The sequence below is a fragment of the Suricata suricatta genome, chromosome 12 (genome assembly GCF_006229205.1).
Source record: "Suricata suricatta isolate VVHF042 chromosome 12, meerkat_22Aug2017_6uvM2_HiC, whole genome shotgun sequence".
NCBI lineage: Eukaryota > Metazoa > Chordata > Mammalia > Carnivora > Herpestidae > Suricata > Suricata suricatta.
Genome location: NC_043711.1, coordinates 52362226 through 52387039, shown reverse-complemented (window position 1 = coordinate 52387039; position 24814 = coordinate 52362226). Strand labels below are relative to the sequence as shown.

At 54.3% G+C, this 24814-nt stretch overlaps 1 protein-coding gene across 2 annotated transcripts; it reads right to left on the bottom strand.

Annotated features, from left to right (window-relative positions):
- Positions 1 to 1582: 1582 nt before the first annotated feature.
- Positions 1583 to 21696, bottom strand: HDAC11 (histone deacetylase 11). Of its 2 annotated transcripts, none has more exons than XM_029916737.1 (10): positions 21590 to 21696; positions 20463 to 20611; positions 17840 to 17940; positions 9639 to 9755; positions 8359 to 8401; positions 6553 to 6629; positions 5529 to 5591; positions 4414 to 4510; positions 3345 to 3523; positions 1583 to 3238 (listed from the first exon to the last, which is right to left on the bottom strand). In XM_029916737.1, coding segments are annotated over exons 1-10 (1044 nt in total). In that variant the 5' UTR covers positions 21592 to 21696; the 3' UTR covers positions 1583 to 3022. The 2 variants fall into 2 exon arrangements, with proteins under 2 accessions (XP_029772597.1, XP_029772598.1); XM_029916738.1 differs by lacking the exon at positions 21590 to 21696 and adding an exon at positions 21475 to 21493 and having other exon boundaries at positions 1586 to 3238.
- Between the last annotated feature and the right edge of the window lie 3118 nt (positions 21697 to 24814).

The following is a 24814-nucleotide window of genomic DNA, read 5'->3' as shown; positions in this document are numbered from 1 at the left end:
CTCATACCCGCTGGCCATCAGGGCTGCTCCCGGTGGGCTCCCACCAGACACTGCTTTCCCAAGCTTGCCTGCCCCCCAAGTTCTCCCGATAGCACATGTCCGACCCCAAACTTCCCCCAGCAGGTCCCCCCTCACCCCGGGCTACAGAACCCCCCACTCCGGTCAGCAAGGCTGCTCAGCCAGAGCCTCAGCACTTTGCAGAGTTGGCATGTTCTTTTAGGCATTCATAACTTGGGGCATTATTTACAAACAGCAGACAACTCAGATCATAAAAACAGATTTTGGGGGGCTCAGTCAAGTGAGCATCTGACTTCAGCTCAGGTCATGATCTTTCAGTTTGTGAGTTTGCGCCCCATGTCGGGCTCTGTACTGACAGCTGAGAGCCTGAAGCCTGCTTCAGATTCTGTGCATCCTTCTGTCTCTGCCCCTCCTCCCATTCGCACTCTGTTTCTCTCTCTCTCAAAAATAAACAAACATTAAAAAAAAACAAACAGATCCCGAACACTTCACCTCAGCTGTCCTTGATTCTTACCCTGACCTACAAGAGAATCGTCGTCATGACTAATATTTACTGGGTGCCAAGAAAATGCCACATTGCCTCCCAAGTGCATTCCGTGTACTAAGTACTTATTCCTGGAACCAGCTTTAGGTAAGTACCCTCAAAAGCCCCATCCTACAGATAAGGAAACAGCTTATGAATGTGGGAGCTGAGGCCTTGGTTCAAATCCTCCTCCTCTACTTACTAGCTGTGGGCTTCGAGCGAGTAACTAGCCCTCTTTATGCCTCATGTCTGCATCTGAAAAACAGGGATAAAAATGTTCTTACCTCAGAGCACTGGTCAGCGCTATCACCTTCCTTTCACCCAGCACAGGGCTTAACCGGGCCTGACCTCCCCTTCCCCTGCCATCTTCATGTGATGTCTGTGTCCCGGGCACTAACACTTGGGGGCCACCCCGCTTCCCACCCACACTGGGCCACCCATGCTGGGGATGCCCTCCCTGGTCACTCTCACAGGCTGAGGACAGGCTCTGCCCTCCACCTGCCTACACCCCTGGGCCCCAGCACAGCCGCATGCATGCTCCAAGCAGAGCCCCGGGCTGGAAGGCCCGCTCCTCGCCCCCCACAACACCTGCTGCTCTGCCAGGGCCCCCAGCTGCCTCCCACCCTGTGCAGAGCCACCATCACAACCCAGCCTTGCTGGGTAGGAGAAGCCCTCCCCACACTTTCCCAGACCCTGGACCCTCCTCTGTCTGGAGAGCAACAACCCCCCTCCCCCACCTCACTCCTTCACCCCTACTAACTTTGAGGCATCTAGGAAGATGTACTTTGGAATCTGGCAGAGCCGGGTTCAAACCCGGCGCTGCTGCATGTGTGACCTGGGGAAAATTCCTTGTCGAGTCTCAGTGGCCTAATCTGTAAAATGGGAAAAGGACCTACTTCACTGGATTCTGAGAACAGAATACAATACTAGCATTTATTGGGCAGCTACCCATGTCAGGCCTTGCACGGTGTAAATTTTAAATATTTATCTATTTTAAGCCTTAGGAGGTAAGGACGCTCTATCTCAAGAACACACAGCAGCAAGTCTGTCAGGAAGAGTTTTTATGGTCCCTACAAACAAGCTCAACGGTGATGAAGAGGGCCCACTGCCTGCCCCCAGATGTCGCAGGCCACAGGTGGAGATGAGGAGGTGTTAGGTACCTTGAGACAGACGCAGAGAAACCAACGGCAAGGGCAGGGGCACGGGTGAGGGGGTCCAAGTGCATGGTTAGTGCCTCGAGGCCTAGTCCAGGTCAGCCTTTTTGACAGTTCATGATCCTGAAACCCTTCCTCCTGTCCCCCAGCAGAGGGAACACCAAGGGAGTGAGAGGGAGACAGTGGGGAAAGGTAGGAGCACTCCCAGATGGTAACGAACAGGAGGCCCCCGGGTGGGGTTGGTCAGGGAAAGGAGTGCCTCCGCTGGCCCACTTTTTCTCCCCGCATCCACCCCACCTACGATCACTGTCTAAGAATACAGTCAGGTCATGAAGGGTAGACGCTCCCCCCACCCAGGTTTCTGGGAGGCCCTGGGTGTCCCCTTCAGATTAGAGCTGAGAACAAGGTCAGGAGCTAGGGCTTTTCAAAGACCAGAAGTCAGGGCCCACTTGGGACCCTGGACTCCAAGCACAGTCAGGGTCTGTACACTCTGGGTGAGGCCAGTGGAGGCTATAGCCCCACCCAGGGTCCTACGTACCACCTACGGGCCAGGATGGAGACGTCTGCCCTCCTTCCCAGAACTCCAGCCTGGCCGTCAGCACCTCCATCCTCACTTGGGGCCTCAGGTCCTGCAGGACCCAGCTTGGCCACCTGTCCCCATCTCCAGTGTCCTCTTCTGGGCCTCACCGTCCTCTATCCCCTCCCCATGAGGGCCGGCAGCCCCCTCAAGCCTCCAGGGCTGAGGCCCACCCCTGACAGGCAGGACCATGACTAAATCATGGATCTGGAGCTCCTCAGGCCTCCCCTCTCCTTATCAGCACTGAGGAGCCCTGGGAAAGCAGGTGCAGCCCTTGCTTTATTAAAGGGGAACACCCCACTCGTGCCCCCTTCCCCGCCTCCCCTTACATCCAGGACACCCAGGACCAGGGCTCCTGCCTGCTACCTCCAGAGCCCCCCTCCAGAGGCCTCCATGCAGCACCCAGCTTTCAGGACCACCCACACAGTCACGGGCGCCCATGGCCCCCCATGCCCTGCCCGAGGTGAGTGTGAAAGGGTGGAACAAGTCACATGCCTCGTGCCCCCAAGGCCTCACCTGCCAGTGTTCTCCCTCCTCAGGAAGCTGTCTGCTTCTTCAGGGGCCCCATGTGATGTCCTCTGGGCCCTGCCTTCTGCCCCCACCCACAGAGGGGCCTGGAGCCACTCTGACACTCACTGGGGAGGGCGGAGGGGCTGCCCCCACCTCCCCGCGGTTAGAAAGGGAGAAGCTGCTGAAGGGTGGGCAGGGCGAGGCAGGCAGGGAACAGCGCAGGACAGAAGGGGGGTGCGGTCAGGGCACCTCAGGCGGCAGCAGGGGGGTGTCTGAGTTCTGTGCCCAGGCCCTGGGGGACTCGGACCCGATGAGCCCCAGGCTGTACAAATTAAGGATGGAGTCGGCAATGATGCGGGCTGTGCGCTTCTGGTACCCGCCCGAGGTCACCATGAGGATGGGCACCCGGCGGCCTCGGACCACCCGGAACACAAGTTCATCCCGCTTCACGACGCCCTGTGGGGGAGGGGGAGGCAAAGGGGAAGTAACCCACCTTCCCTGCTGTGGCGGGGTCCCCACTGCCGACCCCGCATGGCCCCCCCATCCCCGGGTGGGGACGCACCTGGGGGCTGATGGACAGCCCCCCAAGGCGGTCGCCCTCAAGGATGTCGGTGCCTGCGTTGTACACGACCACATCTGGCAGATGCTCCTGGAGGGCTTTCTGGAGGTTCCTCTCCACCTTGTCCAGGTATTCGTCATCCTCTGTGCCCCACTCCAGCTCCACCTTCCGCCTGATGGCCTCTGCCGGACAGACAGCAGGAGTCCCGTGTGCAAAGAAAGGCCAACAGGCTCAGGGGGCCAAGTCAGGGCCCTGGCAGGAGTGGAAACAGTCTGACTCCAGCATTGCCCCCGCCCATTCCACCCAAAATGAAACTAAAGAGCACCAAGAACTGCAAAGGGCCGAGGGAGGGGGGCCAAGGGAGAGAAGGAGTGCAGAAAAAACACTTGCCCTGGGGATTCACAGACCCCAGTCAGTGACATCTTGAGCCTCTGCCCAGAAATGTGGACGCCTGCTGTGCCCCCAGGCCCAAATCCAGCACCTTCATCGGAAACCAGGCCCCTAGGCCACACCTGGGGCTGAATCACCTTGAGCAGATGCCCTGGCATAAATGTTGCCTTCCTACACACATGCGCCCTGTTTCCAAAGCCGGCCAGGCCCTGTCTGTGTCTTCAAAGTTCACCTGCGAGTCTCAGATGCCTTTTGGCTGGGAGGTTGAACCCACCTGCATTTATCTTAACAATGGTACACTTGACCTGGCTGATGCCCTCTTATTTAGTATTTTCTACTTCTCATAGTTTTCCTCTCATTTCTGTTATTCCCTATTTTCTATAGGGAAATGCAGACAAACGCATACCCAGGAGGGGTCTGTTTCTGGTCTTCTGGTGGTTACCCTGATATAAGGACCCACACATGTGTTTGTCGGACAGGTTGATGGGGTTCTCGGGTGGGTCAAGTGACTTCTTTAGGTCTCAGTTTGCTCATCTATAAAATGGGAACAATCTTCCACCTCACAGGGATGCTGAGGACACATGAAGTGACTTCTGCAGAGGCCAGCATGTAGGGAATACTCAGGAGAGATCTCCCTCCGAGCATGACTGCACTTGAGACTGAGGGATGGGGGGCAGCTTACGCTTGGCAAAGCGGTCCCCGGGGTAGATGTGGCGGTTGTAGACGTCCATGATGTACACGCGCTTGTCACCCATGAAGTCCCGTTCGTGCCCATTGCCCTGCAGACAGGACATGAAAGCTGCTTGCATACAGGTGCCCTCAGTAAGGCCAGGACACCCACACCACCCTGCCCCCTGGAAATGCCCCACGAGCCTAGGAAGCTCAGCTTGCCCCTGGAGGCAGAGGGCCTCATGGCTCTTCAGTAGCAGAGCCGGAATTCAACCTCAAACCCCAGGCCATGACTTTCTAGCATGACCTTGAGCAGGGCCCCGGCCCTCTGAGTTTCTTCTCCATGGAACGAGAAATGGGTTCTAACCCTGCCACCCTCTGCAGTCTGTGGTGGGATCAGCTGCAATCAGGGACGTGAAAGGCAACCTGTAAAGGACTGTGTAGGCATGACTCAGTTCTGGAGCTCAGCATCACAGGACCCCGCAGCGGGGCACCTGCCAGCACAAAGGCACAAGAGCACGGGGGTGGGAAGGGTCTTCAAGAGCCCAGGTGAGGCCCTGCCCTTCCTGACCAGGGGTGCCAGCCCTGTATTTGGAGCCCAGAGGAAGAAGTCCCGCACTCTGCTGGTTCACCCCCAGGCAGGGAGTTCTTGAGTGCTGAACCCTGACCCCGAGCAACCCTCAAAGTATGTGTGTGAGCATCTGTCTGGGGCGCAGGTCCACAGTAGTTCTCAGCTCTGTGGAGGGGTGGCACGCCAAACTGACTAGGAAGCACTGGGGGGCCACAGCAGGCTTCAGGACACGAGAGTGGCATTGCCACCCTAGGCTTTAGAAAGAGCCATCAGCCAGGTGTGTGGGATAGTCAGAAGGGAGGAAGGATCCTTTGATGTGACAGAAGCAATAGGGGGACCCAATGCCCTGGCTGTGCTGAGGGGCACAGAGGGACAAAGAAAGACCCTCCACTTTCAGCCTGAGGTACAGAAGATGGACAGGGAGGGGAGATGCAGACCAGGATGGCGGCAAGCACAGGCCCAGCTTGGGACTTGGCAATGTTCCCAGGAGGAAGGGAGCCCTCCCGGTAGGGGGCTGTGTGACAGCCATGAGACTGCAGCCCTCACAGGGGACTCACCTGATGGGCATCGAGATCAACGATGGTGGCTCTGGAGATGCCCTCCACTCGCTCAAACAGAAACTGCCAGGGGAGGAGAGGGGGAGGTGAGGGCCCAGACAGGCCAGAGGACATAGCCCCTTGGGGATTCCCAGTTGGCAACAGGTTGGGTGGGAGTTCTGACAGGCTTGTGGGCAATTAAGCCACTGGGCAAAGACCTCAGACACTCAGAACTGTGTGGCTCAGGAGAAGCGTGTGTGCATGGTCAGGGAAGGCTCCCTAGAGGAGGCAGGATGTGCTGTGCCCTGAAGGGCTGGAGGTCAGGAGTGTCTCTGGTAGCCCTAGAGACAGCCGAGGATTCCTAGGGGAATATACAGGGGTCAAGAAGGGGAAACCTCTCCCCAAGGCTGTGCCCTCTGCCTTATCCCAGGAGGCCAAGTTCTCATGCCTCCTCCTCTGGGAAGCCCTCCTTCCCCTCCCCACCCTTTAGGAAGGTCTCCTGCGTGTCACCCTCTCTGAATGGCTGGGGTCTGCTGAGCTGCTTGCCCCCATCGTTCATCTGCACCCAGGAGAACAGGGATAACAAGGGCACACCAGCCCATTCCCGATGCCCAGAACAAGCCCAGGCACAGGTGGCTAGGGGAGCTCTGCAATCCAGCAGAGGTGTTGACCAATGCCAGTCCTGCCCCTTTCGGCTGTGTGACCTTACCTCCCTGGGCCTGGGCTTCTGCACCTCTACATGTGAGGATTAAATTAGGGGTATGTGGGTGGCTCAGCCGATTAAACATCTGACTCTTGATCTTATGGTTTGTGGGATGGAGCACGGAGCCTGCTTGGGCTTCTCTCTCCTCTCTCTGCCCCTCCCCTGCTCCCTCCCTCCCTCTCAGGGTTGGAGTCCCAGCCTGGGTGGGCAGCCGGCCAGCTCCCTCCCCTCCTGAGAATCAGCTCCCTCCTCTGTAACGTGGAGGAGAACACCAAATTGGGGTGGTGGGGGGATTCAAGGGAGGGCTCCTGGAGGCGAGCCCCCACGTGCACTCGGGCACACCTTGATGGCCAGTGTGATGTCCGCGTAGGCACAGAAGCCCCCGCCCCGGTCACTGGAGCAGTGGTGGAAGCCTCCACCTGTGGAAGGGCAGACAAGGTGTGGTCAGGGCTGGGCGCCGCCCCACCCCTACATCCTTCCTGCATCCCATCCCTGCTCAGCACCCAGAAACAGACTCCTGGGACTCCAGGTTGGCCAACTGAGCTGAGCCCCTGCGCATGTCCCCATGCCTGGGTCGGGAGGCAGCTTTGCCATCACAGCCATTTCTGCCCAGAACAAGAAACCTTGCAGGGTGTCCCAACAACTGAGTCCCCAGTGCCCGTCACAACCCCCAAGGGCTAGGAGCTCACCTTTCTCCAAACTGTCCCTTGCTTCTGCAGGGCCAGGCCTGCCGCCACGTGACTTCCCAGGCCAGGGAAGGGTGGTGGGGCTCTGTGGGACCCATTTACCCTGGGACCACCCAGATTCCACAGGGGGTAGAAAGGGATGGCAAGGAAGGGCACCTTCTGCTGGTCTTGGCCACCCGTGGTCATGGAGAGGGCCCTCGACACCAGGGTCCAGCCTCAACCTCCCCCCAACCCTGCAACCTGAAAGGGCCTCTGAAATGGAGCCCAAAAACTGCCCCACCCAGCAGTTAGAATCCAGGGCCCACAGCCACAAAGGACTTGCCTATTCTAATACCAAGCAGCTGTCAATGGATCTTATCAACGAGAAAATAGCCACTAGTGAACTCCTAACTGGGCTGAGAGCTCACAGAAACCTCCCTAATAGCCCTAAGCAGGGGCTCTATTACCATCACCTCCATTTTATAGATGAAGAAACTGAGGCACACAGAAAATCAGCAGCCTGCCTGGGATCACACAGCTCACTAACGGCAGAATGGAGATTCAAACCCAGGCTGGAACAAGGCCTGGCCTCTTAACCTCTATTGGGTCATAACATCTTCCATGGGGGAAGGGCCTCCTGAGCCCTCATGGGGACCTTGCTGTGGACACACACAGGGCATGCCTCTTTCATTCATCCGTTTAGCAGCAGATCATAACCTCACAGTGACGTCAGACCCAATGCTGGGTACCTGGCAATGCCCAGGTGGAAGAGACCCAGCGCCGGCCTTGTGGAGCTCACAGCCAAAGGCAGGGGTCCTCCGAGCAGACCAGCAGGCCTCTCTTTCCCACCCACTTCTTCATCAGGATGATCAGGCTGCCAACAATAATACCCAGCTCAAATGAGAGGCCTGACAGTAAAGAGTTTGCTAACTGTGACATGCTACACCTCAAGAGGGACAGATAAGGAAGGGATGAGGAGGAATGTGTGTGCAACCCTCCCATGAACCAGTCTTGGGGGACAGTCCAGGGGACTGTGGAGTGCCAGCCCTTGGGCCCCTGAGAAGGACACGGCACTGACCCTGGGCCAGTCTGCCCATTACGTGACTTGCTCCTGTGGGCTGTCTGGGGCCTCAGGAGGCTGATGTGAATTTTTCAGGAAAGACGTTGAAATTCTGTCAGCCCCATGCAGGGCTGCCCAGGGGATGATCCAGGTTTGTTCAGAGGGAGGGAGCCCCTCGTCACCGGAAGTATGCAAAGGCAGGGTTGGGGAGCTGTCTGGGGATCTCTTTTAGATGAGACTCCTGCACCAGAAGGAGGCACTGGTTGGTCCCTCCAGGCACCAGATGGCTGCATACCCTCCTCCACTTAAGGAGGTTCAGGGTGGCTTTGGGGACACCAGACGTATGTACTCACAGTGGCTGTCTTCAGGTTCCTCCTGGCCCTCCCAGCCCGAGGACCCAGGAGGCCAGGCCGGGACACTCACCCACATTAATGGCCCAGCCTCTCTCCATGGCCAGCTTTCCTGCCTTTGGAGACAAGCACAGGGTGAGAGGCACAGGCAACCAATTCCCTCATTCACTCATTCACTGATCCATTCATCATTCATTCATTCACTCATTCATTCACTGACACCCACTCATTCACTCATTCACTCCACAAACACTATTTCCAGAGAGCCCTGATGCAGGATGATCTGTGAGGTAGGGTTCAGTACCAGATTGGCTGGTATATGAAATGTGCAGTATATAGGCCCCTTTGTAATTCTTCAAGGAAACTAGAAGAAATCAAAGGTATGTTGCTGTGTTGCACGTGAGCTGACAAGGATTTTAATGATGCTTTCAGGGGGAAACTAGATAATTTTTTGCCCACAGAATTAGGGTAGGCTGAACACCCCAATCCTGTAGGAAATTGTGGTTTGAGGGTGGGCATAGTCTAAAAAACAAACAAATAAAAAAGTACAAATTTCTAAAGCTAAAAAGAAAACTATAGGGATCAATAGGTCTTGATCTGACTGTGGATGAGATCATCCTACACCCATGGGCACCTGGGTAGCTCAGTCGGTTAAGTGTCTGACTTTTGATTTCACCTCAGGTCATGATCTCGTGGTTTGTGAGTTTGAGCCCCAAGTAGGGCTCTGCACTGACAGCATGGAGCCTGCTTGGGATTTTCTCTCCCTCTCCCTCTCTTTGCCCCTCCCCTTGCTCATGCTCGCTCTCTCTCACAATAAATATTTATAGAATATTCTTTAAAAAAAAAAAGATTATCCTACATCTAAATCTGAAAGGTTCCTCTACCTCCAATTAACTCATCAGTCTGTGGCTAATTTTAAAGACAGCTATGCATGGGATGGAAAATCTACTTTTGCTGAAAGTAATCGTTACTGTCACACCCACGATGGGGAGTGAGGGGACCGTCGCCCATCACTGAAGTCATGGGGGCTTGGCTTTTCCATCTTGAATTGAGAACTTTGGAGCCATAGCTTGAGGATACACCCTCTGGAATGGGGATCTATCTCATATACCAGCAAATACCAGTCACTCTAATTGGAGGTCATCGGGTAAGGAACAAGGAATTATAATGTCCCCTGTGGGAAAGGCTTTGGGAGAAAGAGTCATTGTTACTATGCCTTGAGGCACATCTAGGATTTTGTTCAACTATAAAGTGGGAGGAAGGTACTTCCAGATGGAGAGCCCAGAGTGGGCAAAGGCCCGGAGGTGTGGGGGTCCCAGCCCAGCCCTTCCTCCAGCCTGCGTCCCCACCTACCATAATGGTTCCTCCTGTCTGGGTCCGAAGGGGCTTCAGCACCTTCCTCTGCACAAGGAAGTTGGGGAGGAAGATGACCGGGGGGATCTCTGTGATGGTTGCAACAGCAAAGGACCACTGTGGAAAGAGACACAGGCCATGGTGCTGAGGGCTCAGAGGCAGCCGCTGGGAAACCAGATTGCCCTGGGAGACCTTCCAGTCAAGGACAGTTCCTGTAGTAAGAACTGGGAGCCCCTGACCCAGCTGTGGGCTCAGTAAAGGGCAGTTAGTTTCCTTAAAGGTGTTGGCCCACATTCCTCCAAAGCCCTCGGCTGTCCTCTTGTGCCCAGAACAAGAACTGCAGAGGACTCCTGGGCCCAGAGGCTGCAGGCCCAGCACCTGCCAAGCCCACCCGCTGTACAGAAGCGGGGACACGGAGGCCCTGAGCTGGGAAAATCTTTTTGTCCAAGGTCACACAGTGAGTCCCTGGCAGAGCCAGGACTGGAAGCCCAGGTCTGCCCCCTGGCACAGCCTGACCTCTTTATCCACTAGGACTCAGGCCTCCCTTAAGAAGGCGTATCATGCCCTCATTTCTGGCTACTGAGGCAGGGGGGTCCAGGGTACCCCAAAGGCATTCACATCAAGATTAGGACACAGATTTCCCTATGACCCTCCTCAGACCCCTGGGCAAACGTCTGTGGACCCCAGATCCTGAACCATCTCCTGCCAGAGAATGTACTGTCATCCATTCTCCCTGCTGTCTTCTGACCCCAGGCAGAGCCTCAGAGGCTACTCCTGTCCTTCTGACACAATGCACAGCCCAGCAGGGAGGCACTTACATGCAAGGTGACAACGCCTTTGGGTGGAGAACATGGTCTGGGGCCAGGTGGGAATGGAGCAGCTTTCTGGAGGCAGTGACCTCAAAGCTGAGACTGAAGGTGAACAGGAGATGCCCAGGTGTCAGAGCCAAGGTGAAAAGACAGCTACTGGCAAAGGGAAGTGAGACCATGCTCACGAGAAGCTGGGTATCATGGGGCCAGGGCCAGGCCCAACACGTAGGGCCTGGGCTTCCAGAGAACATTCTCTCTCACATGGCCTTGTCAGAGCAGCAGGGAGGCATGAGACTCTGCTTGCCCAAGTTGTTCTGGCTGCAGCAGGAGGACCAATTAGGGGAACTCGAATAGGAGCCCCAACTGCCCCAGGGAGCAAGCAAGAAATAATGAGGGTCTGGGGAGGGAAGATGGGGACAGTTAGCAGACAGCACGTAGGGGAGGGGCAAATGGAGGAGTTCAGGATGCAAGGCTGGAAGCCAAGACTCTGACCCTGAAGGCAACGGCAGGCAGGCTGGCTGGCTGGCCAGGTGGAAGGGCAGCCCACTGGGCTACTTGAGGGCTGTCCCGGGACAGGTTGGGGGGTGGGGCAGAGGTACGGCCCTCAGGAGGCCAGGCAGAAAGAAGTTTCAGGAAGCAGTAAGCAAAGGGAGCTGCTGAGAATGAGAGCACGGCCACTGGGTTCTCCCACCAGGAGAAGTTTAGGGCAGGAGAGGCCTGAGCATGTTCAATAAAGGGGAGGAGTCAGCAGAGAGGGCCAAGGATGGGCCAAGGATGAGGCTGGATAGCAGAAAGGGCAAACGCCTCGGAAGGTCCTGGGAAGCACCCTAGCCAGAAGGCACTGCTGGAGGCCCTGACAGGACCCATGTCAAACTCCATAGGGTCGAGGTGTGCTGGGAAACCCAGGCTGCCTGAGTTGCACTGCCCCTCCCAGGCCACCAGGGCTGAGGACAGTTGAAGGAGCTGTGAGCATGGCCCACAGACCACAGACCACTTGCAGTCTGAAAAGAGAGGTGCCCCTCCAGCCTTCCTCAAGCCCCAGCCTTCTGGCTGAGCCACGGAGGTCTCACGGGGCCTTTGATATGGCAGAGGTGTTAGAGCTGAGACCAGGAAGGCTGGAAAACTCCAAGACATGTCCATGTATGTGCGTGTGCATGTGTGTGTGTGTGTGTGTGTGTGTGTGTGTGTGTGTGCATGGGGGGGGAGGCAGACCCAGCAAGGGGGAGGTGACCAGCTCTGACTGTTCGCCACACCAATCCCACTGTCCATAACAGGCTTCGCATATGGAAGGCATACAACCACTGTTTTCTTTTTTTAAATCAGGCTCCATGCCCAACATGGGGCTTGAACTCATAACCCTGAGATTAACAGTTGCCTGCTCTCTGGACCCGGCCAGCCAAAAGTCCCAGAACCACAGTTTTCTATGAATAAACAGTCAAAAAAAAAAAAAAAAAAAACCTCAGCCACTGAAGGAACACATTAAGTCGCTGCCTCCCTGTCTCCCTCAGCAAGCTAGGACCGAATAAGGATTGAAAGAAAATGAAACCTTATCCCAGCCTCCTAAGGGATGCGGTATAGACACAGCACCACGTGAGGCACCGGTGTTGAAGCATGTGCCGCAGCAGCTGGCTAGCACAGCACACTATCAGGAAACACATCCGATAAGTTGGGACACGCTGCCTATGGTGTCCACCACTGTGAAATTCACAATACACCTTGGCAGGTTAGAGCCTCTGCATTCTGCCATGAAGAATCCTGGGTAACTTGGCTTCACCCCATGTTTGGCCTGCTCTACTTTTTACGCAACACAGATAGACCTTCGAAAAGCTGCAGTCACATGGGACACATTTGGGAACCTCTCAAGCTGGGAAAATGAATTTTACATGGGCTGGGTTTAAAGTCACCAGAAGCACGTCTCTGGGATTTAGCCAAGGGGACCAGTTCCCTCGGGAGAAGGGGGATGGCTGCCAATGTTTCTCCACTTCCGGCAGCGAGAGAGGAGCTAGACTTGTGCCATCCCATCCAGTGGCCACGAGCCATATGTGGCTACTTGGGTATAATTTTAAAATAAGAAATTTTTAATTGGAATTCTGTTACTGCAATCAAAAAATAGCATTTTGTTCCTCGGTCTCACTTACTACAAAACTTCAGTAATCAAAACAATATGGCAGTGGCATAGGACACACATATATATCCACTGAATAGAACAGAGAGTCCAGAAGTAAATCTATACATTTCTGGCCAACTAATTTTCCACAAGGATACTAAGACTAGTCAACAGAGAAAGTGTAGTGTCTTTAAGAAATGGTGCTGGGAAAACTGGTGAGCCACACGCAACAGATTGAGGTTAGGCCCTTACCTCACACCGTATATAAGAATTAAGTCCAAATGGACCAAAGACCTTAACACAAGCTCAAACTCTTAGAAGGAAACACAGGGGTCAATCTTCATAACCTTGGATTTGGCAATGGATTCTTAGATGTAACACCAAATGCACAAGCAGCAAAAGATGAAGAAGGTAAGTTGAGCTTTAGTGAAACTTAACACTTGTATGCATCTGAGGACACTATCAGGAGAGCAAAAATGCAGTCCACAGAAGAGGAGAAGCTATTATTTGCAAATCATATAACATTCAGAACTTATAAAGAACTCTTAAAACTCCACCGCAAGAAGACAACCAACCCCAAATTTTTTAAATGGGCCAGTGACTCGAGCAGACCCTTCTTCGAAACAGTGATGTAAATGGCCAATGAGCAGCTGAAAACACGCTCTGTGCGACCACCCACCAGGGAAACGCACGTTACAACCACGATGAGACACCACTGCATACCAGCTAAGGTAGCCGCAACCAAAAAAGAACAAGAAACAAAAACAGAAAATAACAGGTGTGGGTCAGAATGTAGACAAATTGTAACCTTTGTGCACAGTTGTTAGGAATGTAAACCGTCCAGTTGCTACAGGGATCATTCCGCAGGCTCCTCAATCACCCTATGACCAGAAATTCCACTCCTAGGTAAAAACCAGAGTAACCGAACACAGACACCCCCAAAACTAGTACACCCACGTTCATAGCAACACTAGGCACAAAGGCTAAAAGCAACCCCAATGCCCATCTGCTGAGAAATGGATAAACAAAACGAGGCCCAGCCACACAATGGAATATTATTCAGCCACAGGAGGGTGATTCTTGAAAACTCTATGCTTGTGCTTGCTGAAAGCAGCCTCATACCAAAGGTCACATGTTGTAGGACTCCGTGCCTGTGAGACATCCAGAAAAGGCAAATCCAGAGAGCTAGAACACAGACCGGTGGTCCCCAGGGGCCAGGGAGGAGGAGGGAAAAGGGAGCAACGACTTCCTGGGTACCAGTTTCCTCTTGGAGTGATGAAAATATCTTAGAACTAAACAGCAATGGTTACACCTTATTGTCAATGTACTAAACGCCACTGATGTTTACACTTTAGAATGGTTACTGGTTACGGTAACTGAATTTTACCAACATGAACAAAAGGAGACAAGAGCCCCCTCGGGGAAGAAAAGATAAGAGAGAGAGAAAAATCTGAGGCCTGGGGAGGGGAGGCCCATTTCCCCAGAGACTCTCTGAGGCTTCAGCCCCCTGGTGTTCTGGGGCGAGGGTCTGTCTCCCTCTTGGACTCCCTCCCCGAGTGCTGGGAGGTCGGTGACTAGGCCCAAGAGTTGCCTGGACTTCCTGAGGCTTGGCGCCCCTGGCTTCTCTTTCTCTTGCATGCTGCATGCCCAGTCTGAACAACAAAAAATTCTATTGTTTCCACTTCATCGCAAACTCCGACTCCTACCACTCCCCTCAAATCCACAGCTGCTGCTTCTGGCCTCATCTGAGAGCCCAGGATATCTCACCAGATTACTGCAACAGCCTTCTTCCTCACTGATCTTCTGGCTTCTGTCTTGACAATCTCTTCTCATCACAGCTGTCAAGCAATCCTGCAACACCCTAGATCAGATCATGTCCCTCAGCCTAACACATTCTTTGGCTCCCATATCCCTCAGAACAAACCAAGGTGGCACAAAAGGCCCCTATGTGGTCTGGTCCCTGATCATTTTCAGACACCATCTCTTGCCAGTCTCCCTCCCACTCCCTCTGATCCAGTGGCAATACTGGAACACACTGCAGATACTCCTGCCTCAGGGCCTTTGCACTTGCTAATCCTTATACTTGGAATGTACTCCTCCAGATGCCCACATAGCTCACTCCCTCACTGCCCTCTGTCCATGATCACACATCGGTAAGTCCCTCCTTGACCTCCCTATCTCAAACTGCAGTTCCTACCAACCCCCTTTTCTGCTTCACTTTCACCCATGGCACTGAGTGCCCTCTAACACCGTATCACTGACTTCATGATTATGTTTATTGGCTGACTCCCCCACCTAAATGCCAGCTCCGTGTGGAAAGGGCTCCATCTCTTCTGTTCTATCCTGTCTCCCCTGGAACAGAGCATGGTGCTCATTAAATATTTGCTGGATTAAAAAAAAAAAAAACACTTGCTAGATAAAGGTATCCTGAGCACTGCCTGGCTCAGGGTGCACAAGGACAAGATGTCAGATCTGTATCACACTACCCAATACCCCAGGCAAACTGTCACTGGGGTTAGCAGAAGGCAGGAGCCTGACCCTGGCCCAGCCCAACCACCACCTGCAGTGGGGCAAACTCTGGGTCTTTTATCACAGTGGGTGCTCAATAAACATTTCTTTCCTTGAACAGCCATCACCTGGCAAACATCTGCCGGGGTGATTAAGCATCGAAGACCACATCAGGGCAGGGCCTGGACCATGGGTGAGTGCGGCTGCACAGGGAGAGGGTAACCTCCCACAGTGCACACGGAGCAACCGAGGAAACCAGCAGGAACTCTCCAGGGCACTGTTCCAGATGCCCGCGGCAGAGACAAAAGAAAAGGGACACTGCGCAGAGCTGGGGTGGGGGGGGGGTAGGGATGACAGAAGAGGGTGAGGACGAATAAAGGCAAGAGGAATGTCCCTGAGCGGCGGCCCCTAAATGCCAAAATGGACCTGGTTGCTGGCCAAACGCCAAGGGTCAAGGGCACATCATACCACATCACTGCCCTGTGGCATCTGAAACAAAGCCCAAACTCCTCCCGTGGCTTGTAAGACCCAGCGTGGCCTGGTGCTGTTGGCCTCCCTGACCACATCTTGTGCCGCCTCAGCGCTTGGTTTCCCTAAGCGTCCTTCTTCCCTTCAGGAGGTAGAGTCCCCTCCCACTCTAGGCATGTGGCTCTGGAACAGTCTGCCTTCAAAGCTCCACATGAGTGTCACTTGCTTTTCATCCTTTTGTCTCAGCTCGCACTTGACCTCTACGAGGCCCTCCCAGACCACCAGTCACCCTCCACCATGCACTTACTTAGCCTCTATTTTCTCCTCCCTTCATAGCCCTTTGTACTCTGAGAAATGCTATTGTGTGAAATAATGGAAATAACTTCTTTATTTTCGGTCTTCCACAACAAAAATGCAAACCATGGGAGCAGAGAAACTTGCTTATTCTTCATTTTGTACTCAGTACACAGTATTTGGTATAGATGTGCTGAATGACTGGTAAGTTCACCTTAGTAGGTGCTATGGAAATCATCATGTTTCTCCTTTTTTGCTTGCTACCAGGGAGCTCTAAACCAAATATATAAGCTCAATCACAGCATCTTGGTTAATCCCTTCAGTTGGCATGGCCGAATGCTCCTACTGCCCTTGACCTCAATTTTCTACTTGGGTCTCAACCTGTTAATACTTTTATTTTATTATTATTATTATTATCACATAATAAGCTGCCTTTAGGCTTTGGGGAGCCCAAGGCCAGGGACAGAGTTCCTGCACAGTTCCCCTGGGCCCAGGAACCTATCCCCCCTCCCCTCAGCCTTATCCTGGCACATTCACATTTAATCCACCTTGGCTCCTCTCTGCTCTGGTCTCTCACTGCCCGGACCCATTGCCATCTGTCCCTGTTCCCCACCCTCACCCTCTGAACTCTCGCAGGTACGTCCTCCTGGCCCAGCTCCTGCACTGTGGACTATGACCACGCATGCCCAGGCCCCAGGAAATCAGGGCAGCCAAGGGCTGGGCTTGCTGCCAAGGCCTCACACACCCCTCTGTCCCAGGAGCCAGGCTTTCACCTCTTCCTGGTAATCTTCCATGAGCTGATGCTGTCACGGCTTCATCTAGAATTCTCACAGCTCTGGCCAGAGTGGAGGAAGAGGGCAGGTAGCAGCCACAACCAGGAACCGGGAAGACCGACGGGACGTCCTGCCTGGGGTCTCCCTGAGGCCTGCTGGACCTCCTGGGTGACCCTGAGCAGGTGTGGTGTCTTTCTGGGCCTAGTCTTTTTCACTTAAAGAGGGGAGGGGCCTGGTGACCTCTGGCATGTGCCACGGCACTGAGTCTAAGACAAACTGTGAATCAGGGCTCTGGGCTCCCATACTGTTGGCAGAGGACCTGAGGCATCCCTGGCCATGCCCCACCAGGGCAGGCTGGCAGCCCAGGCTCTGATGCACCTCCCCAGCCCAGCTTCCCCTCTAGGCAAGCTCCCCACACAGGGGCCTGGGAACCTCAAGCACTGATCAGAGCTCAGTGAGTTCCTCTGGAAGGAAGTCACAAGCAGGCAGCCTACTGACCCAGTTTGGTCACCAGGTAGGATTTACAGAGGTTGAACTGAGTTACTGCATTAAGAAACCAGGGACTGCCACTTAATCTGAACGTCTAACTTTTCTCTGAAATCCAGGCCTTCTGGCCACGCAGGGTCCACAGTGGAGCTGAGGGGCAGCCACCGACTTGGGAAGGGGCAAGAGCGCCCCGGTTTGCCCCATATATCACCACCACCACCTGCCTGGCCATTGTTTATATTCCTTGCTCAGAACTGGGGAGCTTCAAACTAGTTTTTAGCCCAATAGTTTTCAACAAGTCTTTAGCAGTCGATGTTCTTAGAAAAGAATCTTAGTTGCCAGCCCAATATAAAAATAGACGTGAATGGGACAGCTCTGGTTGGAACAAGGGTCTGGGGTCCCCTCACCCAGCATGTCAGCAAGGGTCTCTGAGGCCAGTTCATAGAACACAGACTGAAAGGCACTAACGTAGAAGCTCTGTGAAGGTTCGAACTCCACCAAATGGTCATCCCTACTTTCATACCTCCAGGGATGGGGAGCTCACTACCGATGGAGCAGCCTAGCTCCATGCCTGGTATCAGCCTTTTTATGACATCTCTGTCCTTCTCTTGGGGACCACAAACTCACATGATGCCCCTGCATGAGGGGCAGGAATGGAACCCCTCGCGGCTGTGCTTCCCCAGACTGAGGCACCCCTGCTCTGGCCACCCCTCCTGGTCAGCAGCCCCCCCCCCCCCCAGGCCCCAGACACCGTACCTTTAGCTCATTGAGATAGCGTCTTGTGTGCACCACCAGCAGGTCCTCATCTGAAGCCTCCCGTGCTTCCACCAGCATGCCATCTGACAGCAGCTTCTCTTCTGAAACCACAATGTGGGGTCCCTATTTGCCTGATGGCCTGATGGCAGGCCCAGCTCCAGACCAGCCCTCTAACTGGCTGCAGCCTTAGCCTCTGCTAGCCCTGCCCCAGGATGAGGTGGTAAATGACTGGCTTCTGAAAACAGGTGGCCTCCCAGGCCAGTGGGGACCACGGCCCCGGGGTAGTAGACATGGGGCACGCGGTGATCCGTGTGTTTCCCAAGCCACTGAAAGCAGAGGTGAGCTCAGGTGTGCTGGACAGCTTTCCGAGGAGGTGGCACATGCAAGGTTGACTCAAAATGAGAAAAGCCTTATCAATTCTCACTCTCCACCTTCTGGTGATGTCACGGGAGGCCCAGCATGGTGCAACCTCTCTTTCTCCCTTCTTACTCCAAAAAGCAGCAGCCGGCAACAGGAATCACAGCTTTCCTGCATTTCCTTTTTACCACGACCTTCTATTTATGGCCAGTGAAACTGGCTTTTCCCATTTAAATGATATAATGTTTCCTTTTAAAACAAGTTTCTTTAAGGTTTTTGTTTTGTTTTGTTTTGTTTTTAAGCAGAGGGTAAGTCAATAAAAAAAGATAGGAAGTAAATAACGGAGCAGGTAGTATAAGGAAATGACAAGGTCCCAAGAGTGGTTTGCAAATAACTGATGTTTGGGAAGCTCTGCAGTATTTTATCACCCCTCAAATTCACCAGACAAGATTTGCTCTGTTTTGCAAAAGAAGAAACTGAAGCCAAGAGCAGGAAGTGCTCTAGGGTACAAGGAGAATAGGACCATGATGCTCTGGGTTCTAGTGAAATCCAAGGGACAAGGTCAGAACCCAAAGAAACAGTTTTAATGGGTAACCCTTAGAAACCCACTAATTGCATACATTTCCTGCATCTAGCTCCACATACAGAAGGCACTCTCCATCCCTCCTCCCCTCAATAACATTTCAGGGCTCCTCACTGCCTTCAGGCAAAAGGCCAGTCTTTTCTTGGCAGCACTGAGGGTCCTTTACCATGTGGCCCCTGCCTTCTTTCCACCCACATCCTCAGAGGAGGAAGGAGGGAACTCAGGAGGATTGTCAGCTCAGAGATGAGGGAGACAAGGGTCTCTCTGTTGAGCTACTGGATAACACAGAATCCCAAGAAAGGGCAAGGGGGGAGTGACTCAAGGTGAGTATGCTAGAAACAGTGCATGCAGGACTTTTCCTGCAAGGACCAGCAGGAAAGCAAGAGACCTGCTAGATGGGCAGCAGGCTGGTTCCACTTACTCTCACCGTCCTGGCACATCACTTGTACTTTTTTCTACCTAATCATTTTTCTTTGAATACTCACTCTGGTTGCTATTGCAAATGGAAAATCCGAATCAATTGCCATAAATAGAAGTTAATCCCAAATAGAAAACATACATGATACAGACTATTATTAATCTGTAATTTGATTCCATGTTCTGCAACAGTGTGGCTTGCTCTGGATTTGTTAAAAAGGGAGATGGGCTTAGGTGTTAAAGACAGGCTAGCCCCAAAGTGAAACTTTCTGTGGATGGACCTTGAGGGTGTCATGCTAAGCGAAATAAGTCAGGCAGAGGAGGACAGAAACCATATGTTTGCACTCATAGGTCTAACAGGAAAACAGGAGAAACCTAATGGAGGACCAGGGGGAGGGGAAGAGGGATGCAAAACTTGAGAGACTATTGAATGCTGAAAATGAACTGAGGGTTGAAGGGGAAAGGGGGAGGGGGGAAAGAGGTGGTTGTGATGGAGGAGGGCACTTATGGGGAAGAGCACTGGGTGTTGTATGGAAACCAATTTGACAATAAACTATTAAAAAAAAAGTGAAACTTTCTCCATGGCATGATCAGGATTGTGTGATTGAAAGATCCACAATGCTTCATTGTATGCTAGGTCACATTCCCTACTTCTGTTAACTGAAGAGCCCCTGATACAGGGAAAAGGGAGAATATTCTCACCCTAGCCTGCTGTGATGCCTGAGTTTCCCATCTAAAGCAGACCTCTGGGTTAAAAACTAAAGTAGAAAGCCCAGCCCAGAGCACCACCTTGCTCGATGGAATAAGCTGTGAAAGGTGGGAGCCTGGAGCTCTGAGTTCCAGACCCCACTCTGCTACTTGGTAGCTGTGTGACTTTGGGCATGTTTCCTAACTTTTCTGGGCTCCAATTTCCTCCATGTGTAATCAATAGGGTTCGGAGCAAAGGCTCTCTACTTCTTGGACTTTTGGAGCTTATGGGGGACAGACACTGGATTCCTCTAAACTTCACCTTCCTGGTGTCCATCCCCCCTTCTACTGGGCCTCCACGGACAGGGACAGGACTTAAGCCCACAGTGATGGGGAGCAGTGAAGGTCTGAGACAGGGACGTATTGTGCTCAGAGGTCTGTATGAGCAGAAGGCAGTATGAGGGCTGAGACTGGAGGTAAGAGACTGCAGTTGGTGTCAGGGAACAGACACAGGGAGGGGCTGGGAGAGGGGGGTGGGTTGGAAGAAGTAGATGCAGGGTTTGATAGGGCCTTTCATACCTTTCAGAAAGCTGATCACCTTGCCCCATTTTCCGGCATCAAAGGGGTGCAGTTTCTCCAGGCCCATGAAGGTTATGTTGTAGCGCGGCGAATACACGATGGGCCAGCGTGTCTCCGGTACATGCTGGTACAGCTGAGTTGTGTGTGGCCTTCGTGTGCACAGGGAGAGACACAGAGACAGGAGCAGTCTCAGTGTGGAAAGCAGCCTCCTGGCTGCCGGCTGACTTTGACGGATCACATAACCCTGATCTAGTACCACTAGCTCCCGAAATGCAGGAAAAGGGCCACTTAGCGACAGCAACGACGGTCATGAGGGGAGCTCGTTAGGGAGCATTGGCTCTTTCCCTACACTATGCAACCCAAACCTCGCCGGAGCCCTGGGAGGTAGACACCCGGTCTCAAGAGGCTTGGAGAGGAGACCAGGCATGCCCAAGGTCACACAGCGGGTCGGCGCTGCACCCGATTTGTACCCAGGTGTATCCGGCTGCCAGGTCTCCACACCTCCCCTCCACGTTATTACAATTACGCTAAACAGCTGTGTACCCCTAGGCCTCAGTTTCCTTAACTAAAATATGTGGAGATAAAGCATATGTCGCGAGATAAAGCATGGAAACAGCTGAGCACAGAAAGCGCCCTATTCCTGAGAGCTGGGGGTTGGGGATGACAGCTCCCAGAAACAGCAAGTCGGGGTTCACGCAGACTGTGGTCCAGCCTGCAGCCAGGAATGGAGGTCACCTCAGCCTAACCGCGCGCTGACTACCCCATTACACCCCCACAGCGTCCGCACAGGCACCAGAAAGCCTGCTCCAAGGGCTGCCACTGCGGGGGACCTCCGCACAGCTGGTGGAGCTCAGGAGAGGCCAGACGTCAGACCCGCGTCTGCCGCCGGCCCCCACCTGTGTCGGAGCACCGCGACCCGCGCGGGTCCCTTGGACCGCAGAGAAGTGGCGCGAGGTCGGCCTGGGCGCACCCGGCCAAAGCGCCCCCTCACCCGCCATATCTGGGCACGCACTTGGCGGGTCCGCCCGGTAGCCCGCGCACTCGTGCTCCCGCCCACGGACACCCCCGGGAACCCCAGGGTCTGGGATTGACGCCCCACCCCGCGCCCCCACCCGTGCCTCACTCACATCCCGGGGCCGGGCCCTCCCTGCGCAGGCCACTGCTCCGCGACGGGGCGGGGCAGGGCACGGCCCCGCCCCGGACACGCCCCCGAACTCGGCCTCCCCCGCTGGGGGCGGAGCTGCGGGAGGCTCGACTCCGCCTCGCTCGAGCCCGCGCCTGCGTCACAGGGCGATGGAGTCCCGTAGAGAACTCGCCTGCCGGCAGAGGGCCACGCCTCCAACGCCAGTGAAGCGGCAAGTCCCTCTTTCCGCAGACAAATGCCCAGTAGAATCCCGCTTTGCTCGGAAAGTCACGCCCCCTAAGGGGCGGGCCGCGCGAGTTTTCACCAGGCTCGCCACAGAGGTTCGCAAAATGCGTGGTCACCCCGCCCCTGGGAGAAGGGCCATCCTTTGTCCCGCTCCCAGCCGGCCGGCACTCCTGCGCTCTCCCAGGGCTAGGAATTAGGGACACCTGGTTTCTTGGCGGACTCTGCGGCAGGCGCGCTGTGTGACCTTGGGCCAACGTTTGTTCTGGGGGCTGTTTCCACGAGTAAAGATTGGGGGGTGCTCTGGCCCTGCCATCTGGGACCGATTGGAATTCATGACCCCTCCGACTTGAGGCCACAGGCGTGCCCTCCCCGCCCCATCTCTGGGGACTCTGAGGTGAGACAAGCACTCCCTACACATCATTTGGGCTCTCTGAACCTCAGTTTCCTCCCCAGTGCAACCAGGCTGGTGATCCAATCCTTAGGGGACAGTCGGGTATGCTTGCTCACTCCCCTGTCTCCCCACCCCACGGCAAGGCAAGCCAAGCCCCAGCGACAGCTGGGAATGTCTTGGGCTGAACCCTGGGAGGAGGCTCCTACAACAGAGCCCCAGAGGCCAGAGACAATGGGCCTTTTTGTAGGCCCAGCTGTCCCCACCAGCCAAACAAGCAGCTGACCCAAGGGCTGCCAGGAGCAGGGATCCCTGGTGGCTCCTTGAGGGTGCCCGTGGGCGTGACTGAATGGGGTACCTTGAAGCGGAAGGGCCCAGAGTGTTGACAGTGCCTTCCAAGTGCCTGTCACTTGAATGGACAATGGCATTAAATTCTCACAACCAAATCCTATAAGGGGGTGCTGTCACACCCCAATATTTTCGGGAGGTGAGCTGAGGTCTCAATTAAACCTAGACTAGACACCATGACCTTGGGCAAGTTGCTTAGCTCTTTAAATCCTTCATTTCTGCATCTGAAAATGAGGTGATGCGTTCCCACCTTTCTCATGGGGAAGTTGAGATCATCAAGAGATAGTAATATTTTTATTTAAAGAGCACCTCGTGTGTGTTAGGTTCAATTAGAAGACCTTTACCCTCATTTAATCCTTGTCACAACCCTAGGAGGTGAACTATGGCTATCCCCATTTTACAGATGAAGAAACTGAGGCACAGGATGGTGAAATAACTTGCACAAACGTCAGGGATATTGACAGATTTAAACAATAGCCACAGAAGGAAGAAAGCAATATTTAATAAAAAGAACCAAGAAAGTGCGGGCAGTGACCGTTTCATTTTGAGAAGTTCACCACTGGGAACTTGGGCTGGTTTGGAAAGCGAAAAGAAATAGGCCTGTTGTTGGGAGAACAAGGGTCTGGGACAGGCTGGACTGAGAAAGCCACGACCAAAGAGAGTGGGGTTGCTCTGAGTAGGAGGATTTTTTAACTTTTCCCCTGTGTGGCTGAGGAGGAAGGTGGTCTGAGGAGCCCTGAGGGCTTGGGAACACCTGCAAGCCACCATGCCAGCCTGAACCAATGACCCACACTATCACCTGTGGGAGAAATAAACTATGTTGTTGTTCATTGTGAGTATCTGGGAGCCTCTCTGTTATAGTATCCTAGCATGTATGCTCACTGGGACCCAGGCAGAAACCTAAGAACCTGGAAGGCAAGATCCGAAAGCCTTGGTGAAGCTCAGTTTAGTGGGAGATACAAATGTTAAACACAGAGACAATCAAATTGCAAAATATAAGGGATGTGAAAGGCATGAGCTGAGGAGTGGCAGAGAATGATGATGCCCCCCCTTCCCCCGATTTAGAAGGTCACCTCTCCTTGCTGGACCCCTGCCAAGTTCTGTGGTTCAGGTTGTGTCACTGTCAGGCCAGTTTTCTAGCTGTGGAGCTTGGTTAATGTTGGTCTGGCCGTATTTCGGGGATGAGAGAGGGAAAAACCCTTCCAGGCATTTCCGCCATCGTGGCCCCTCCTCTGTCAGTTTACGTTCAGGGCTGCCAGATACCCTGCTGTGGTTTATGTGAGTTCCCACCTACGGGCCCTGAGTTGTTTCCGTCTCCGGCGTTTTGAATGACGTCTCGGTGGACATCCTCATGTGCTCTTGTGCCCTCGAACTACGTTTACGTTGAGCATGTTTCTGGGAGCGGACTCGGTCATCAGAGAGGAGATTTTTCCACTTATGCCCACCCAGCCGGGGTGGTCAGAGCCCCTGCCGACACCGGGAATGGGCAGCCCTCTGATGTTCCCCGTCCGGGGGGTCCCCAGACGGCATCTCACGATGTCTTCACGGAAGTGACTCCGATGGCTGCGCGGGTGGGACAGGCCCTCCCTCGTGTGTTTGCTGGCCGTTTGTTCTCCCCCTGGGATGATGGATCTTCCAGGCGCCACATCAGGATGGCAGACGTCCGCCTCGAGGGTCTGTCCCTCTGGCCCCAACATGGTAACTTACCTCCCTCCCTTGGATTTTCCTGTAACCTCCGCCTTCTGAAAGGTGTCCTTCAGGGCTCAGCGCATACCCTCAGGGTCCTCCCTGCTGCCCTCCCTGCTTTACTTCATGGCACGTCCCAGCGCCTGCCAGGCCCATTGGTGTGTCTGTCTGCCTGGTGACCTTGGTGCCCAGGATGCAGGGTCCCCAAGAGCAGAGAGCGGGTGGGCTGTCGGCCCCGCATCGGGCACACGGTAGGCATAGGTACCTGTCGACAGGAAGAGGTGAGAAGTGGGTGTGTGTGTGAGAGAGAGACTCGGGAATCTCAGAGATCTCTGGCATGGCCTGTGAGCTCCCAGGGCCTCGTTACCCAGGGGCGTGTGTGCCACAGGACAGACATTTCGGTGTGCCAAGGAGGCCCTGCCATCACTTGGGGGCGGTTTTCTCCCCATAGCCCCAGCCCTTGTAGGACACAGGCTGCCGTGTGTCACGTGGTAAGGGTTGTGTCCGTCCCCTCTGATGCCAGCTGGCCGGCTTTGCCCAGAACGGCTGTGCCGGATGAGA